The sequence below is a fragment of the Heterocephalus glaber genome, unplaced genomic scaffold, assembly GCF_053883595.1.
Source record: "Heterocephalus glaber isolate CG9 unplaced genomic scaffold, H.glaber_assembly_v1.0 deba00001569, whole genome shotgun sequence".
Taxonomy (NCBI): Eukaryota; Metazoa; Chordata; class Mammalia; order Rodentia; family Bathyergidae; genus Heterocephalus; species Heterocephalus glaber.
Genome location: NW_028258354.1, coordinates 5,705,022 through 5,723,581, shown reverse-complemented (window position 1 = coordinate 5,723,581; position 18,560 = coordinate 5,705,022). Strand labels below are relative to the sequence as shown.

At 35.4% G+C, this 18,560-nt stretch overlaps 1 protein-coding gene across 21 annotated transcripts in view; it reads right to left on the bottom strand.

Moving 5' to 3' along the window:
* The window catches only part of Slc16a7 (solute carrier family 16 member 7), a 176,043-nt gene that overhangs the window by 64,753 nt on the left and 92,730 nt on the right, over nucleotides 1-18,560 (bottom strand). For 20 of the 21 annotated variants that reach the window (XM_087192113.1, XM_087192115.1, XM_021241341.2 and 17 more), the window contains 1 exon segment: nucleotides 14,974-15,220. In XM_087192113.1, the coding sequence (XP_087048239.1) occupies nucleotides 14,974-15,190 (217 nt within the window). In that variant the 5' untranslated portion in view covers nucleotides 15,191-15,220. 21 annotated transcript variants of the gene reach the window in all.

Sequence of the window (18,560 nt, the reverse complement as noted above, 5' to 3'; positions counted from 1 at the left end):
GAAAATCTCATCAGAAACCAACCCCATTGACACCTTGAATTTGGACTTCCTCTCTCCAGAATTATGAGAAACAAATTTTTGTTGTTTAAGCCACTTAATCTGTTGTATTCTTTTATGGCAATCCAAGGAAATTAATATAATACCTGTGATGCTCATCTTCTGGCACTCTTCTCATGTGTCTATGTGGACATAAAACAAGTGGCCCAGGGCAACTTTCCAGTATGCTCTAGAGGCCATCTACTATACTTTCCTCTGTCTTATCAACATATATCAATCGTGGTCACTTCCTTTGGCTACCAGAACTTTCTGTAATCTTCTAGGGATTTCACACATACTGTTCCTCTGACTCACCCACTTCTCTTCACTTTATTAATGCTGGGTCTCCATCCTTTAAATTCTGCTCACAGAGACATTGTCTGATCACTCAAGTAAGAGATATGTTTCCATTTTGTGCAGTTCAATGGTTCCTATTGTTTCTTCACTAATACATGTTACAATTATAATTAAATAACCAAAGATCTAAAAAGGTCTTTCATATTCTGAAAGCACAGTTAACGTCTGATGGCTCAGAGTGTCTTTCCCAAGGCCACAACAGTGTTTTGCACACTGTAAATTCACAATGTCTGTGAATAAACGAACAAATTAGTGATATTATATAAGGTTTTCTCCAAAGCTGTGAAATTGGATTACATGGGCATCTCCATCTCTGATGTCTGTACACAAATAGTTGGCAATGAATGTGCAGAAACAGTTTCTGCCACTGTCAGCATCTTACATTAGGGTCAAATCTATGAACCTCTCTAGAATAGTGAAACCACTCTGCCAAAGTCACCAACATATTAAGAAAAAAGCATTCGAAATATATTACTTTGAATTATCTAACATGATCCATCCAATTTAGGTCACTCACAGCATGTAAAATGTAGAATTTAATTTCTATTTTACAAGACCCTTTAAAATAGCTAACTGAAAAAAGCTATTACAAATTCTACAATCCTAAAGTATTTCAGACTACCACTCAGTAGAAGCTTTTAGGAGCCCAATTCCACATATACCTACCATATATTTTAGTTAAAGAAGGAAGAATTCAAAGACCACATTAAAAAAAATCATAGAAGATGAGGAAGGGTTAGAACTCCAAGCAATGATGCAGTTATGGCTTGTATCTAGCTGTCCCCCAAAACCGTGTGCAGTGATAGGTGGGGCTCTTTGGAAGTGGCTGGATCTAGGGTTTGTAATGCTGGGATTAAAGGTGTGATGTTGGGGTTAGGGGAGTGTGATTACTAAATTAGTTCACTAATTGGTTTAGCATAGTCCTGGGTGTGGAAAATGGGAAGGTCCACCCTGGGCTGGGCGTGGTGTAGCCTGGATGGCATATAAAAGGAGGCTTCACCACTGCCCTTGATGCTATTTCTGCTTTTTCTGCTTGTTGCTTCCTGCCTACCACATCATGAACCATTTCTCCTCTACAATGCCACTTTGCCATTCCACCCCACCTTGGAGCCAGCCCTAAGGACTGAAAGCCCTGAAAGCTGTGAGTCAAAATAAACCTTTCCTTCTTCAAATTTGGGTGTTGGGTATTTTGTATCAGCAATGAGAAAAGTCCCATTGACCTTCAAAATTGATGTTATTTTTATGCCATGGAGTTATGGATTATATAGAACTACTGTATTCCAAGAAGCATGTACATTTTTCACATCAGTTAATTCTGAATCAAAACTAGCCTTGCTACACTAGGTTGATATGGCCTGGGTCATATCTCTGGGTCTTAACCACAGAAAACTTTGAGAAAGTGAATTTCTAATTGTTTAATTATGGAGGCAGGAAATGGTGAAATTGGGAATTCTCTGCTTACAGGAAAGATTTTCAGAGGAGGCTCAAAAGGATGACCAATGTCTATTATCCAAATGGTAGGAGGCGTAGGGAAACACCACAGAAAATATGAATAAAGGCCGTAGAACTGATTATTAACCTGTATCTTTTTCTTTTTCCAACTATAACACATAAATTGCTCTATTTTCAGTGTCATTAGGCAAGAATGCTTCTAAACATAGTGTATGTTTATTCTGACATATAACCCTAGCTAGCTAGCTAAGTATAAAATATCTAACTGCAAAGTTCCTATGAGTGATTAGTAAAAACCAACACGATTTTATTTCTGGAAAAGAATATATTTATCCCTTTTTTAAGAAGAGTTCAGTAGTGAGGACTATTGCTAATTTTTTTCAGAATCCTTCTTTTCTATGGAAACAGTATCACCCTTGCACTAAGGAGCTGCTCCTTTTCTGGTTCAGATATATAGCTGCACTTAGGCTGCCAACGTTAGTCTTTCATTCATTTACTGCCTGCAAGGCACATGCAAAGGCCAGAACTTAGCAATCTGCCCTAAAATTTGTCAAAATAAAACACAAGAAAAATGGCAGCCTCTCTCAAGGCGAATTGAGCCTCAACTATGGGGCTGAGATGGTACTAACCATGTTATTTTGTGGAAGGATTCTAACATAAGTACACAAAGCTGAGCCTCCAGAAGAAGTAGAGGAAAGGGGAAAGTGGAAAGACAGCAACATTCCCTGCCAGACAAAACAGAATCACTGGTGTTAGTGGACCTGGGAAACAACAGTATCTGTGTTCTACATAAATGTTTCTCTTCACCTTAAGGGTTTTTTAATCAAGTTCTGTCATTAGCAACCAAAACACAATCACATAAAATATATTATTTTTATAAATCAGTAAGGTAAAGGTTCACTGGTCTAAAACAGATGTATTAGAAAGAATGCCAATAAAGTTTAAGTTTTCTGTTAAAATAGCATTTGGTAAAAATTTGATATTATTTGCACTAAATTATCAGCCTGCAGTAGGGAAAGAATCCCTTGGAACGGTTTCAAAGGCCTAAGCATACTCTCAATGTGTCCATGACCCTTGTCTCTTTCCATCCCTTCTTGGGAAAGACAGACATTTAACCACAGAAAGCTCCATGAGCATGATTTAATCCCTAATCTGTCTTTTTCAAGTGCCTGCCTCTCACTTTCACTTCTATGAAAACTGACAAGAATAATATCCACAATAACTTCTTTTTCATTTTAGATACTGAAATTTCCCTCTACTCTGAGATCGGATGACATACTCCAAGTACATCCTCATAATATAATCTAAATAGATTATCTCATAGTCTGTTCTCGTGCCTTTGTAATAATTTACATAAGGTATATTACAGTTACACAACAAACTAAACTTTCATGTTTGTAATGATCAGTATAATGCAGGTTCTTCTGTATAACAATTCTCAAACCTTAATTAATTTTGTGTAATTACTCAGTCAAAAGCTGATGTAGATCAAAGACCTTCCTTCCTGGTATAGCCATGTAATATGCCTCAGGAGAAGAAGAAAGGGAAGGTGCATACTACATCAAACTGCCTTTTCCTGGTTCCCAGGGTGATGCATGTCCTTCCCTTCCACTTCACTGGTCATTACTGGTCAACTGACCTCTACCTAAGGAGAGAGAAGCTGAGAAGTATAGAGGAGTACACGGATGCACAATAGTTTACACCACACAATAGTTTACATGTTTCCTGAAAAACTACAGCAACATTTATGGATAAAAAATAAAGCTCGCAGACACTGGTGTAAGAAGTCCAGGAATGCTTGCACAGGATCATCTAAGTGTACCTGCTAGAATTTCTGAGTTTTATAAAGGTAGGAAAAAAGTCATAGTTATCTCAAACACAGGAATGGAATAATTTCTTTTGTATGGCTGCTAAGAGAAAGTACAATATGAATTATTTTAATAGTCTTCCCTATTCAGCAAAATATTTATAGAGTACAAAGCACAATAACATAGTGACTGTATTTAATTTTTTTAAAGAACAGAAAAATACACACTGTATATCGTGGCCATCAACCTGCTCTGCTAAAACCTTTTGATTTTTCACCTACAGTTAAATAAGCTCTGTGGTATAACGCTTGGTTGCGTGCAAACAGTGGTCCATCACAAAACCATACACTTTAACACATTTGGTAGGCACTACTCATACACAACAGAATAATTTATCAGAAAGACAAAGCCAAATACCTTCTTCAGAGTGGTTGATTCTTTCAAATCAGAACAGATAATACCAGAAAAAACTCATACAGAGGAACTCATACAGACTGGAAACTGAAAATCTGTATTTAGTAATTGTGCAGCTAAACAGTAATTATCATTCGACAGAATAACAGACAAACAATACAGTAAAACTTAATCATATGTAATCACCATTTATAAAATAAATCCCTGAATCTCTCTAAATTATGTAAAAAGTTTAAGCTGAAATGTGTTTTCTACCTCTACTTAATGCTGTATTAATGGGGTGACCACTTTGTTTGACCTATTTGCTAAAAATTTCTAGAACTCCAGGAGACCATATGGATAACCAGATGGGCTGCTGAAATTTAGTGCCATTATTCTAAGGATGAAGTAAGGTATAAACATAATTTGCATTCTTTCTCATTCATTCTGCATAACTTTTATTAGTTTCATTTTTAATTCAGACATCAGAAGGGAAGATAATACCTTGCTACCAAGGCCCAGATGTCACCTAATTACTACAAGAGACTCAGGCCCTGACATCACAGGCCAGGCCTCAGAACATGTTCCATCTTACTCAATGACTCCACCGTAGTGATTAATAGGTTTAGTGCTAAGCCCTAATGAGTGTGTCAGATCTTAGATGTTCTCAGGGCTAATGTAATTAGCATTATGTTGAACAGAGTATTTCAGTTACTTGGTAGACAGACTCATTATACTTCATAGTAAACCATATGCCTTTTCACCTCATGGTCTTTGAATTTATTTTATAATCATCAACCAAAGAGGCCTCTATAAATAGAGATCTACTAAATACTACAGAAAAACTTTAATATTTTAAAATCAAATATTTATTTTTTTTACAACAGTGAATCTCAATGTTGTACATAAAGGAAAGGTGGTTTTCAGATGTGCTTGTTAAAATTCAAGTTTCCAAGGCTACCAACAGAAATTCTGATAAAAAGGGGTTTATGATAAGGCTAAGGACTACACATTTTTACAAAGAGACCCATTATTCAGAAACAGAAATGGTATAAACTGCACTTGAAAGAACAAAAGCACTGCAATTGAGTAATGGGACTAATAACTGTGCTTTAGATTAACTGAATCTATTATATGTTTGTTATAAATAGTTATAAATGAAAAAAATGATCTGCAAGCACATAAGCAAAACTTTTCATATTGAGATTATAGCTTTAAATGTGCAAATTATTTTTGTTAAGAGATTAAACACTAATTACCAGGATTAGCTATAGATATTATTTTCTTTTTTTAAATTTTTTTTGGGGTATTAAATTCTTTTATAGGTACATTGTAGGTATACAACACAATTACATTTCTCATTAGGAACTGTACCTTTATATAATGCATCTTGGTTCTTACTTTTTCCCCATTCCTAGCCCTCCCTTCACGCCCTTCACCCTTCCCTATTTACAAAGACTTTATTTCCATTTTTTCCATTTCTCATCATTTTTTCTTTCCCTTCTTTCCTTTCCCCTGTGCCTCCCACTACCCCTACCCCTTTGGACCTTTTCTTCCTATTTTACATTATCGATTATTCATTCTAATCATTGGTACATTTTAGGTACACAATATAATGACATTCATCATTGGAAATTTGCACCTTTACAGTCTCTCTTGGTTCTTATTTTTCAACCTTGCCCAGCCCTCCCTTCAACCCCTCCAGTCCTCCCTACTTACAAATATTATGTTCCTATTTTTCCATTTTCTCATATTAATCACATTCCCTTCTATCCTTTCCCCTAGCGCTCCCACTTCCTTCCCCTTTGCCCCTTTTCTTCTGATTTCACATTACCTATTATACATTTCGTCCTTATTTACACTTTCAGTTTTCACACCAGAGAAACTACTCGGTATTTACACATGTGTGTCCTATTTATTTCACTTAAGAGTATTGCCTCAATGTGCATCCACTTAGCTATAAATGTCTCTAATTTCTCATTTTTTATGGCTGAGTAGTACTCCATTTTATAAAAAAACCACATTTTCTTTATCCAGTCTCCAGTTGATGGGCATTTCGGCTGTTTCCAAGTTTTAGCTATTACAAACTGTGCTGCTATGAACATGGGTGCACATATATCGCTGTGGTATGATTCTTTTAATTCTTTGGGGAAGATCCCCAGCAGAGGAAAAGCAGGGTCAAATGGGACTTCCAGTCCTAGTTCTTTGAGGTATCTCCATACTGATTTCCACAGTGGTTGCACCAGTCTACACTCCCACCAGCAGTGGAGCAGGGTTCCTCTTTCCCCACAGCCCCGCCAGCATTGGTTATTGGTTGATTTCAGGATAGCAGCCATTCTTTCTGGAGTGAAGTGGAATCTCAGGGTTGTTTTCATTTGCATCTCTCGAATGACCAGTGATGTGGAACATTTTTTCATGTATTTATTTGCTATTTCTACTTCTTTGTCTGAGAAATATCTATTCATTTCAGATGCCCATTTTTGGATTGGGTCTTTAAATTTGGGAGGTCTGATCTTTTTAAGTTCTTTATAGATTTGAGATAGTACACCTTTGTCTGAGGAAGAGGTGAAGATTTTTTCCCACATTGTGGGTTGTCTCTTCACACTGCTGGTGGTTTCTCTTGCTGTGCAGAAGCCTTTTAATAAGAAGACATCCCACTTGTTGATTGTTTGTGCTAGTTCACGGGCAACTGAGGTTTTGTTCATAAAATCTTTTCTTACACCGATGTCTTCAAGGGTTCTACCTAACCTCTGTTCCAACTGGTTCAGAGTTTCTATTTTAATATTTAGATCTTTAATCCATTTTGATTTTAGTTTAATGCATGGTGAGAGATACAGGTCTAGTTTTAATCTTTGGCAAGTTGAAGCCCAATTTTTTCAGCACCATTTATTAAAGAGGCTATCTTTCCTCCAATGAAGGTGTTTGGCTCCTTTGTCAAAGATGAGATGGCTGAGTGTGTCTGGAGATGTTTCTGCATCTTCTAACCTATTCCACTGGTCCTCAAGTCTGTTTCTTTGCCAGTACCATGCTGTTTTTATCACAGTAGCTTTGTAGTATAGATGCAGGTTGGGGATTGTGATACCCCCTGCCATGCCTCTATTACCTAGAATTGCTTTTGCTATTCTGGGTCTCTTCTTGTTCCAAATGAAGTTTTGGATTGTTTTCTCAAGGTCCATGAAGTATGCTGCTGGGATCTCAATTGGAATTGCATTAAATCTATATAGCAGTTTTGGAAGTATGGCCATTTTCACTATATTAATCCTTTCTACCCAGGAGCAGGGGATGCCTTTCCATTTTCTGATATCATCTTCAATCTCTCTTTTCAGAGTGCCATAATTTTCAGAGAAGAGGCCTTTGATTTCTTTCATTAGGATGATTCCTAGGTATTTCAGTTTTTTGGATGCTATTGTGAAAGGAATTATTTGCCCTAATTCTCTCTCAGTGAGTCTGTCATTGGTGTAGAGGAAAGCTATTGATTTTTGTGTGTTGACCTTGTAACCAGCTACTTGACTGAATTTGGTTATTAAGTCTAGAAGACTTTTGGTGGAGTTCTTGGAGTCTTCTAGATAGAGTATCATGTCATCTGCAAATAATGACAATTTGACTTCTTCATTTCCTATCTTTATTCCTTTTATTTCTTTCTCTTGTCTAATTGCTGTGGCTAATGTTTCCAGAACTATATTGAACAAGAGTAGTGATAGTGGACATCCTTGTCTTGTTCCTGATTTTAGTGTGAAGGATTTCAGTTTTTGACCATTTGGTATGATACTGGCTGTTGGTTTTTCATAGATGGCTTCTATCAGTTTGAGGTAGAGACCATCTATTCCAATTTTTGGTAGGGTTTTTATCATAAATGCATGATGGATTTTGTGAAATGCTTTTTCTGCATCTATGGAGATAATCATATGGTTTTTGTCCTTGGCTCTATTGATACAGTGTATTACATTGATTGATTTTCGTATGTTGAACCATCCCTGCATCCCTGGGATGAATCCCACTTGATCAGGGTGTATGATCTTCTTGATGATCTTCTGCATTCTGTTTGCCAGTATCTTATTAAGGATTTTTGCATCTATGTTCATTAGTGAGATTGGCCTATAGTTCTCTTTTTCAGTTGGGGCTTTCTCTGCTTTGGGGATCAAGGTGATGCTTGCTTCCAGGAATGAATTTGGGAGTATTGCTTCCCTTTCAATTTCATTGAAGAGTTTAAACAGTAGTGGCAGCAGTTCCTCTCTAAATGTCTTGTAGAATTCAGCAGTGAAGCCATCAGGGCCTGGGCTTTTCTTAGTTGATAAGTTTTTAATTACATTTTCAATTTCATTGGTTGATATTGGGTTGTTCAGAATTTTTAGGTCTTCTTCATTCAACTTTGGTAATTCATATGTATCTAGGAATCTGTCCATTTCTTCTGTGTTGTCCATCTTATTGGCATATAGGTTCTGGAAGTAGGTATTTATGATCATCTGGATTTCTGCTGGGTCTGTTGTAATTTCACCCTTTTCATTCCTAATTGCATGGACTTGGGCCTTTTCTTTCCTTTTTCTGACAAGGTTGACTAAAGGTTTGTCAATTTTGTTGATTCTTTTGAAGAACCAACTCTTGGCTTCATTGATTTTTTGTATCCTTCTCTTACTCTCCATTGCATTGATTTCTCCTCTGATCTTTATAATTTCCTCCCTTGTATGAGCTTTGGGGTTGTCCTGCTCTTCTTTTTCTAGAAGCTTGAGGTTCAGCATCAGGTTGTTTAATTGGGCTCATTCTGTTTTCCTAATATGCATATTCACTGCTATGAAGTTCCCTGGTAAGACTGTTTTCATTGTTTCCCATAGATTCCAATATGTTGTATTGTCATTGTCATTTAATTGAAGGAACTGTCTGATTTCTTCTTTAATTTCCTCTGTGACCCATTGGTTATTCAGAAGTGTGTTGTTCAATTTCCACGTGTTTATGAAATTTTTTGAGTTTCTTTTGCTATGGATCTCCAATTTCATTGCACTATGGTCTGATAATATACAGGGGATAACTTCAATTCCTTTGCACTTACTTAAACATGTGCTATGTGTGAGTACGTGGTCTATTTTGGAGAATGACCCATGTGCAGCTGAGAAGAATGTGTATTCTGATTTTGTGGGGTGGAAGACTCTGTAAACATCTGTTAAGTTCATTTGTTCAAGAGTTTGATTGAGTTCTAGTATTTCATTACTTATTTTTAGTCTAGTTGATCTATCTATTTGTGACAGTGGGGTGTTGAGGTCCCCCACTACAATTGTATTAGTGCATATATGACTTTTCCTGTCCGTTAGTATTTGTTTTATATAGTTGGGTGCACTAGTGTTTGGTGCATAGATATTTATGATTGTCATCTCTTCCTCTTGGATTCTTCCCTTTACAAGGATGTAGTGTCCTTCTTCGTCTCTCTTAATCAGTGTTGGTTTGAAATCTACTTGATCTGCCAAGAAGATAGCTACTCCTGCTTTTCTTCGGGTTCCTGTCGCATGCAATATTGTTTTCCACCCTTTAACGTTCAGTCTGTGAGTTTCCTCTTGAATGAAGTGTGTTTCTTGTATGCAGGATATTGTTGGATTTTGCTTCTTGACCCATTCTGCCAGTCTGTTTCTTTTGATTGGTTAATTGAGACCATTAACATTGATGGTTATAACTGAAATGTATTGACTTGTCATTGCCATGACTTTTTCTTTTTGTTGGGTTCTCCTCCTTTACATTTAATTTCTTGTCATGCCAGATGGGTTCATTCTGCTTTGCTTCCTGGGGTTGTGATCCTCAATGTCTGTTCCTAGGCTATTGTGTAATATTCTTTGGAGTGCTGGTTTGGTATTCACGAAGTTCCTAAGGGGCTCTTTGTCATGAAAGTATCTTATTTCTCCATCAATTTTGAAAGATAGTTTTGCAGGGTACATCAATCTGGGTTGGAGGCTGTTTTCTTTTAGGGCTTGGACTATGTCACTCCAAGCTCTTCTTGCCTTGATGGTTTGTGTTGAGAAGTCTGCTGTGATTCTGATGGGCTTTCCTTTCTATGTGATTTGTTTCTTTTCTCTGACTGCTTGGAGAACTTTGTTCTTCTGTTGTGTTTCTGGAATCTTAACAATTATATGCCTATGTGTAGATTTTTTTTGATCAAGCCTATTTGGAGTCCTATATGCCTCACTTATCTGTATGTCAAGCTTTTTTCCTCTGCTGGGGAAGTTTTCTGCCATTATTTCTGTGAAGAGATTTTTTATGTCATCTGCACTCTCTCCTGTTTCTTCATTGAGGCCAATCAGTCTTATGTTATTCTTTTTTGCATCATCTAGCAGCTGCTGGATTGATTTCTCATGTTCCCTTATAATTTTGAAGCAAGTTTTCTTTTCCTGGTCACTAATTACAATCTTATCTTCTATATCTGAAATTCTGTCCTCACATTGGCTCATTCTGCTGTGTAGACTTTCAATGGAGTTTTTCATGTCCTGGAAATCTATTTGCATCTGTTTTATGGATTCCATTTGTTTCTTATGTTGGGATTCCATCATGTTCCTCAGCTCCTCTCTAGATTTATTAATCATGTCTTGCACTAGGAGCACAATTTCTCCTGTTATCTGAGACATTATTTCTGATTTCATTTTTTCCAGACCCCCTTTTGTTGCCAGTTCAGTGGGTCCAGGTGGTTGAATATCAGAGTGTTCCATCTCATTTCCCTTTGGGGTTGCTATAGGTGATCTGGAAGTCTGGTTTTGAGACTTATTTATGTGTTTTCTCATTTCGACTGGGGTGGGGGGCTGTTAGCGCCTGCACAGATTACCTCCTCTGAGGTGGGTGAGGTGGGCCAGGGGCCGGAAGCAGCAGTAGGGATGGTGACCCAAAAGCCCTTTCCTGTGGGCTGGGAGCAGCCAGAGGGATGGTGGCTGGGAAACCCCTTCCTCTGGACCAGGAGCAGTGGGATGGTGGCTCAGAAGCCCCTCCCTCTGGCCCGGGAGTGGTGGGAGGGATGGTGGCCCAGAAGCCCCTTTCTCTGGGCCAGGATCAGTGGGACGACGGCTCAGAAGCCCCTACCTCTGGGCCGGGAACAGTGGGACTCAGTACCTTGGTCTGGTGGTCCGGTGTCCTCTGTGCCTTTGTAATGTGGAATCAGGTGGCTTCCTGTCTGCAGTGGGGTGATTCGGTGTCTTCCGCATGACTCACGACCTCGGTAGGGCATGCACAGACCTGCCTCTCTGCAGTGGGCTGATTCGGCGTGTGTTCCACGCGACTGGGGACCTCAGCAGGGTGTCTATAGATATTATTTTCAACAAGCCATGTAAATGTCTAAGATCTACATCCAATAGTGAATGTGACAGTTTGCTTTTCTGTCCCACAGGAAAGGGGCCTAGAATTACATTTCTAGTTTTATGAGGAAGATCAATGTATAACAATTTCTGCTATTCTTAACTTTCCTCCATGGTCATGGATGACATGTGAAATGTTTTAGCCCTATCAAATGAGGGCTTTGGGCAATTTTCCAAGTTCTTGGCTTGACGTACATATTACCATACTCAGTTACTATACAATAAGTATGTCTGTGTGTCTAGCATTGATTTCTTAAAAGAACCAGATACTAAATACTTGTCAATCTTTAATGTAAACATATTTTATCAATCTACAATCCTAAGCATTTTAAGGTAATTTTTTCCAAATTTATAAATATAAAACTACCATTTTTATTTATGAATTTCAACAGTTCTATTTGTCTTTTCAAATTTATACTGTATATATCTAAAAAACAAAATGTTTCAATAAAATGATCATTTATTTACAATAAATCTAGTATGAGTATTTACTTATTGTAATTTCATATTGAGATTTAGTTTTCTGAGAAAATTAAATTAGATTGAGGAGTATTTATCATTCTAATGTTCTGTTTGGATCTATGCCAAGTCATGGAAGGCACATCTGTAAACACATTTTGCTTCTGATGCTGGTGAAGAATTATAGAGGTATAAAGTTTTATGTAGTATTGGGTGGATGATATCCAGTTCTGGCTGATTTTTCCTTTAAGAAAGCTGCATTTCCTATTGCCCCTGTATCTCGGTAGGGCAATGTAAGAGTTCTGACCAGTGGAATGTGTGGCAGAAATGAAGTTTTTTATTTTTTTTAACTTAATTCAATTTGAATTTATTTTTAATTGTGGTGCTAGATGGGGACTTACCTTCATGTTTTTCACATTGCAAAGCCAGGTGTCTAATGAGGAGTTACTTGACAAATTATTAGTTTGGCATCAGGCTTGTTATGCCCTATGTATCTATTTGTTTATTCCAGCCAGTATTGACTTCAAGATGACTTAGTTACTGTGGTTTTGTGATGTGTTTTGATGCTGAGAAGACAATATTTCCTGGCCGTTTTGGTATATTTTCTTCTGATTGTTTTCCTAACCACCACCTTGGTTTTGAATTCTAGCCATCCCAACATTTGGTCTCTCTGAGGAATTTTTACTTTGTCATGATGTTTTTAATTTCTGGCAACTCTTTTTGATCTCTGTATCTTTTTCAGAGAAGTGTGTTCTTTACTTATTGACAACAATAGCCTCTCCCAACAATGAAGGTGCTTTAGGGAGAAAAAAATCTTTGTACACCAATACTTCACTTTACTCCTCAAACTGCTAGATTTATAAACACAAGACTAAACTGATGGTTATTAATAGCTGGGCAGATTTCCCAAGTTAGTGAGCCATTGATTTTTCCAGACAGGCCTGATAAGATGGTAACTCCAGGACCCTGGGGTAAGTAGGATTGGCCTTCAGAGTAGTGGACTTCCCCCAGCAGACAGCCAGGGCTCTTTCACAAGAGGAGTCAGAAAGGACTCGACCTGGTGGGGAGTGTGATAGGAGATTTTGGCTGTGTGTTGAGTAGCCAAGTTTTTCGCCCTCCAGGGGAGGGAGAAATGAAGTTTATTCCTTTCAGGCCTGAACTCTCAATTATTCCACATGATCTTCCTCACAGTCTATGTTCATTCTTCGTCCAGCAGATGGAGCAGATTTGGGGAATAGCACCTTGGGTGATGGCATAGCCACTAGACAAAATATAGCTAGAGCAACAAATAAAGTTATACTGCTTTTTGCCATAGAGGTTTGGAATTTTTATGCTAAAAGAGAAGTAGAATAACAATGGACTTACCTAAATAGTCATATTAATTTTTTTCTTACCTATGACTTAATCAGCAATCTGCTCAACAGAAAATTTTGAACATTAATAGGATTTGAAATCTAATTCAGTCAATCTATATCACATCACTAGAGAAGTCTGTTTTAGTTGTATTTAAGGGTGAGGGCTGATCGTAACATTAATAGCTTTTGGAGTTCAGGTCAAGATGACTTTGTCTGTTGCTTTAGCCAAGTACTATTTAAAAACACCTAACCCACAGAATAGAACAGCAATTCCTCTGCACAATATCTACTTTCTATATAATCATAAGAAAAAAATTGTTACGATCCGTAAGGCAATTATTCAAAAGAGATTCTTAAAAAGGATATAATGCAGAATTTTGCATTGATGTACCCACAGTGTTTTAAAGATACTTTGTGCTATTAAAATAAAAATATCAGATTAACCAATCCTATGCTGTATTAATTAAAAATAATTTATAAACAAAATAATTACAAACACTAACATCATGCACACACATATCTCAGCCTCACATTTTTCTTTGGTAGTGCAACAAAGACAGAACAACTTAAATGTCACTGATCAAATAACCTTGGCAGAGGTAGTATGCATGGCACTATACTGTAAGGAAAGAGCACTGCATCAGGTTAGCAGAAGGCCTGGTTTAGAGCTGGCTCTGTCATTTTCTAGACGTAAAGAGGAAGACAGGCAGATAGCATAGTGATTAAATATTTTAAGTTTTAATTTTTATCTGCCACTAATGAGTTGTCTGACTTGGGAAAGCATTTTATCTCTATTTCTTCAGAATAGAGAGAAGATAACACTTATTTCACAGGTTGTTGAGAGGGTTAAGTCATATCACACAGATCAAGTACAGAGCGGTCATGAATGAAACTAAATACTAACAAATATTGTATGTAATTACCAATGCTTTATATCCTTCACTAAAACCATGTTATCTTTACTTGTAAAACAAAAAAAGACACTAGAAAATTTACGTAATTTTAAAAATTCTTATATTCGGAGTCCATAACTGTCCCTTGAAATGGAATATCCAGTTGAAAAAAATTTGAAAGTATAAAATCCATATATTTTAAAAAAGGACTTGTAAAAAAATATATGACAGTCCTGTCACCTGTCAAAACTGATGTAAAGATGATAGGTCACATAATAATGCATGAATTCTATTTTTTAAAACTATTTAGAAGTCAGATGGTACTCTGATGTATTCATTATCCCTCATGACTAACACCTTCATTTTAACATACAATGTAACAAAGTAATCATCTGAAAACCATTTACACAGAAAGATGTCACCATTTAGTAAACCCTACGGCAATAAGGAATTAGTTCACTTGAAATTTGAATGAGTCCAAAACGTATATGACAGCACTCCATGTTAACTGTATAATATAATGTATTTTCTGGGCTTATAAATTATCAGCAATTTAAGTTTCTTTCTTATTCAGAAGAAAGCATTTCTGTTAGCTACAGCAATAGTAAAAAATGACACTAACACTATAATGTACCCTTCATTTTAAATTAAATGGAAAAGTGACTCACTTGGAAATTCTATAATTCTATATTTTGGGTTGTACAAATAAATACTATATTAAAAATAAAAATGAAGTGAATAGCTCAAGATGTTAATTATTAAAAATTAATTTCTAATTACTCCTCTGACAGACTGTAATATGAAAACAGGGCTTTCATATACCAAGACCATGCATGAAAAACATATGGCATGATGCAACTGTCTTGTTAATCCAGAATTCTACTTATTCCAAGAATCTTACCTCCTGCATACATAACAGCTAGCATTATGGATGATATCCAGGCTATTTCACTGTAGGAAGTGTTGAATATTTCCTGAATGTCTTTGAAGAATACTGTGACTGCTTTGGGGAATGCATACGAAAATCCAATGGATATAAAGGCAGCTCCGACTACTACCCAGCCCCACCCTCCATCAGGAGGTGGGTACTGAGGCGGGGTAGCTGGCGTTGGTGGCATTACTGATCCTTTATTTGAAATTCAAGTAACCTATACAAAAAAAATAAAGAACAGTTTAAATTTTATTTCCATTTTTGTATATCACTCATTGATTACTAAAAGAACACTGTCCAGTAATAATGACAGTATGATTTTTCATAAGTATTTGTAATACTGTTGTACTCAGAAAATTATCAGAAATTCACAGAAAAATGATGTAAGATATATGACTTTGCAATGAGCTAAAAACTGAAAACATTTCATCTGTTTATGGGAACAAAAATTACTCAAAGAGAAGTTAAGAATTTAAATAAAAACTGAAGTACCAAACAAACAGCAAAAGTTATCTCAATTTTATTTTCAAATACAAGGAAAATGGAACTGGAATAAAACAAAGTAAAATAATTTCTTAATCCAAAATGCTAACTTTAGGATTTTTGGCATAAAGTATACAAAAGATCATGTATTAAATCTGATGAATTATAAAGAATTAAGCTTATTTTAGAATTTTTCCACTTTTAATAATTGAGAATACTCAAAATCATTTCTTATTGCATCTTGTTTTAAACCTATAGTATTAGAAATTATATAATTCCACAGAATTATAATAATTTTAATGCATTTCCAAAACAGATGCTATTTACTATTTTTTTGACAAACATTTTATGTATTTTCATTGCACTGAAATTCTCCCAGCCCCAACCATAATATGTTTGTTGAGGGGCACAGAGACTTTTGTTATGGATATGCCTAAGAACACATAACTGCCGGCTGTGAAGTATAGAACAACCACTATCCTGTGGAAGAAAATAACATATAACCAAATACATCTGAACTCACAGGAATTAAATCAAACATATCTTAGTTCTCTTACATAATTCTTTTTGGTGCATTAATGGCTGCTCACTTAGCTCTTGAAAGCAATACAGTTGCTAATGTTTCTCAGTTACCTTCTTTATACCATTTTCATTCCATTTGTGGTTATCTTTCAATTCGAATGCAGAAGCTATATTTTTATTGGCATGGTAATGTTTAAAATAAGTTAATAAAAGTTAATTTTGGCACTTGCCTTCAGAAAACCTAGCCTGTGATTTGGTCTATTGTCTTTTCTATTGCTTTCCATTATTCCCTTTATTGATGACTGCAGATATGGTTCTAACCTGCTATTTTTAAATAAAAATTGCACATATTTAAACATAATGTTTGATATATACATACAGAGTGAAAAGATTACTATCTGCAATTTAATTAACATTTCCATCTCTTCACGTAGTTACTATTTTTCTTTACTGTTGGGAGAACAACTGAAATCTACTTTCTTAGAAAATTTCCAATATGCATACAGTATTAACTAGTCTTCATGCTGTTCATTAAAACTCCAGACTTAATATCTGTATAATTTCAAGTTTGTACTCCTTTGAAAACAGCTTCTTATTTTTACTACCTACCCTTAACTGTAGAAATATTGTTCTACTCAGTGCTTCTATGAATTCAACTTTTTTAGATTCTACACACCAGTGAGGTCATACAGCATCTCCTTTCTTTTCGTATCTGGCCTATTTCATTTAGCATAATGTTCTCCAGGTTCATCCACATGTCACAAATCGTAGGTCTATCTTCCTACTTTGATATCAACAATAATATTCTATTTCATTTTATTTATACATAAATTTAATTATATGATATAACAAGGATCTGCAATTTTTTTGCTGTAAAGGTCCAGAAAATAAATATTTTAGCTTTTGTTACCAATATTATTTCTGTAACTATTCCACTGGACAGATTTATCAAAAAAGTAGCCATTGATTTTTTTTTAAATGGGAATAACTGTTCTAGTAAAATTTTATTTACAAACAAGCCTGAATTTTTGTTTTTGTTTGTTTGTTGCGGGAGACAGATTTTTTTAATTTGTTGAAATAAAGAATCATAACTTCATTCTTTACTCCCCCCCAAAAAAGGTTGCAGGATGCTAATCTCTATAATACAATATTAGAAAACCAAGAAAAAAAATCCCAAAATGACAAAAGCACTATTCTAATGGTCATTAATAATTTTTCATATTTTCCTTCATTATTGTTCTCTATCCATATATTTCTGATTAATTCAAATACTATAACCTTACAAATCAGATATAATTATAAACACTTTTTTATATTGTGATTTTTCACTAGTGGTCTTTGGTAGTATTTTTTTCTTTCAGTTATGTAATTTTTTGGTAATATGGAAAAGGTAAAAAAATTGTAATTCGGCATTTAAAATTATTCAATAAAACCTTCATTTGCCACCATGGTTAAGAGAAAAAGAATTTTTTCTTTTACCCTATTTTTCTCTTTTTACATATGTTTCACATACATTGTATATGCATACAGTGAGAAATAGCTTTTTAAAAAGACAATCTCAAGTTAACGTTTCAGAAGAACATGATACAAATGACAAATATGCTTTTTGTTCTATTAGAAACTACTGGTGGAAAGAAATGCTTTGTAACTTGAAATTTTAAAAATGTTAAAGGATATAGGATTATGGTCCAGTGAATAATAATGGAACTGAAAAATTCCTATTGCCCAGTAACAAGGTAGCTGTTGTAACAGCTTTGTGCACCATGTTACTCACAAGTCTGGTCCTGCAGGCATGAGCACCCCTTTACTGTCGGTCACATCAAAGTACAGCACATGCAGCTGCACATGATATGCTATACTTGATAAGGAGAATAAATGACTATGTTACCAGTGTATGTAAAAACACGATACGAGAAATGCAAATCACTGATTTTTTCAAGAATATACAATAAAGTATAGTAAGTTATAATACCTGACCAAATACACACACACACACACAGAGCATGGCTCTAGATATAACAGCATTAATTAAATAGAATATTTTCAAAAGTTCAAATTGCCTTTTATTAACTTATCTGTATGGTGTTCAAATTAACCTAAAAGACAATTTACAGTTATATAAAAGTGGATAAAGAGATCGAGCTCAGTAAATATTGAGTACTTATTATGCTAAGCACTTATTATCTCTAGTATTTGTTCAGTTTAGTTTTCCCAGAAACCCTTAAGATATTTTGTCTATTTTTTAAATGAGACAAATTTCAGAGATTTTGAGACACTTGACTTAGGTAAAATAATAATGTCAGTAACTGGATTTCAGCAATTACTGCTGATTCTAAAAGTAATATAAATAGAATTAAAAATGAGACTACTAGGTGACAGATTCAGGGAGAAAAACTAGCAAAAGAACTAGGTACTTTTATTATATTTTCTCTGCATCTACAATATTCTTAAAGAGAAAGATAATAGAATTTAATTTCTAAAACATTAAGGAAATATCTTGAAAAATTCTCTCCATAAGGATTGTTATGATTGGATCTTAAATGTCCTACAAA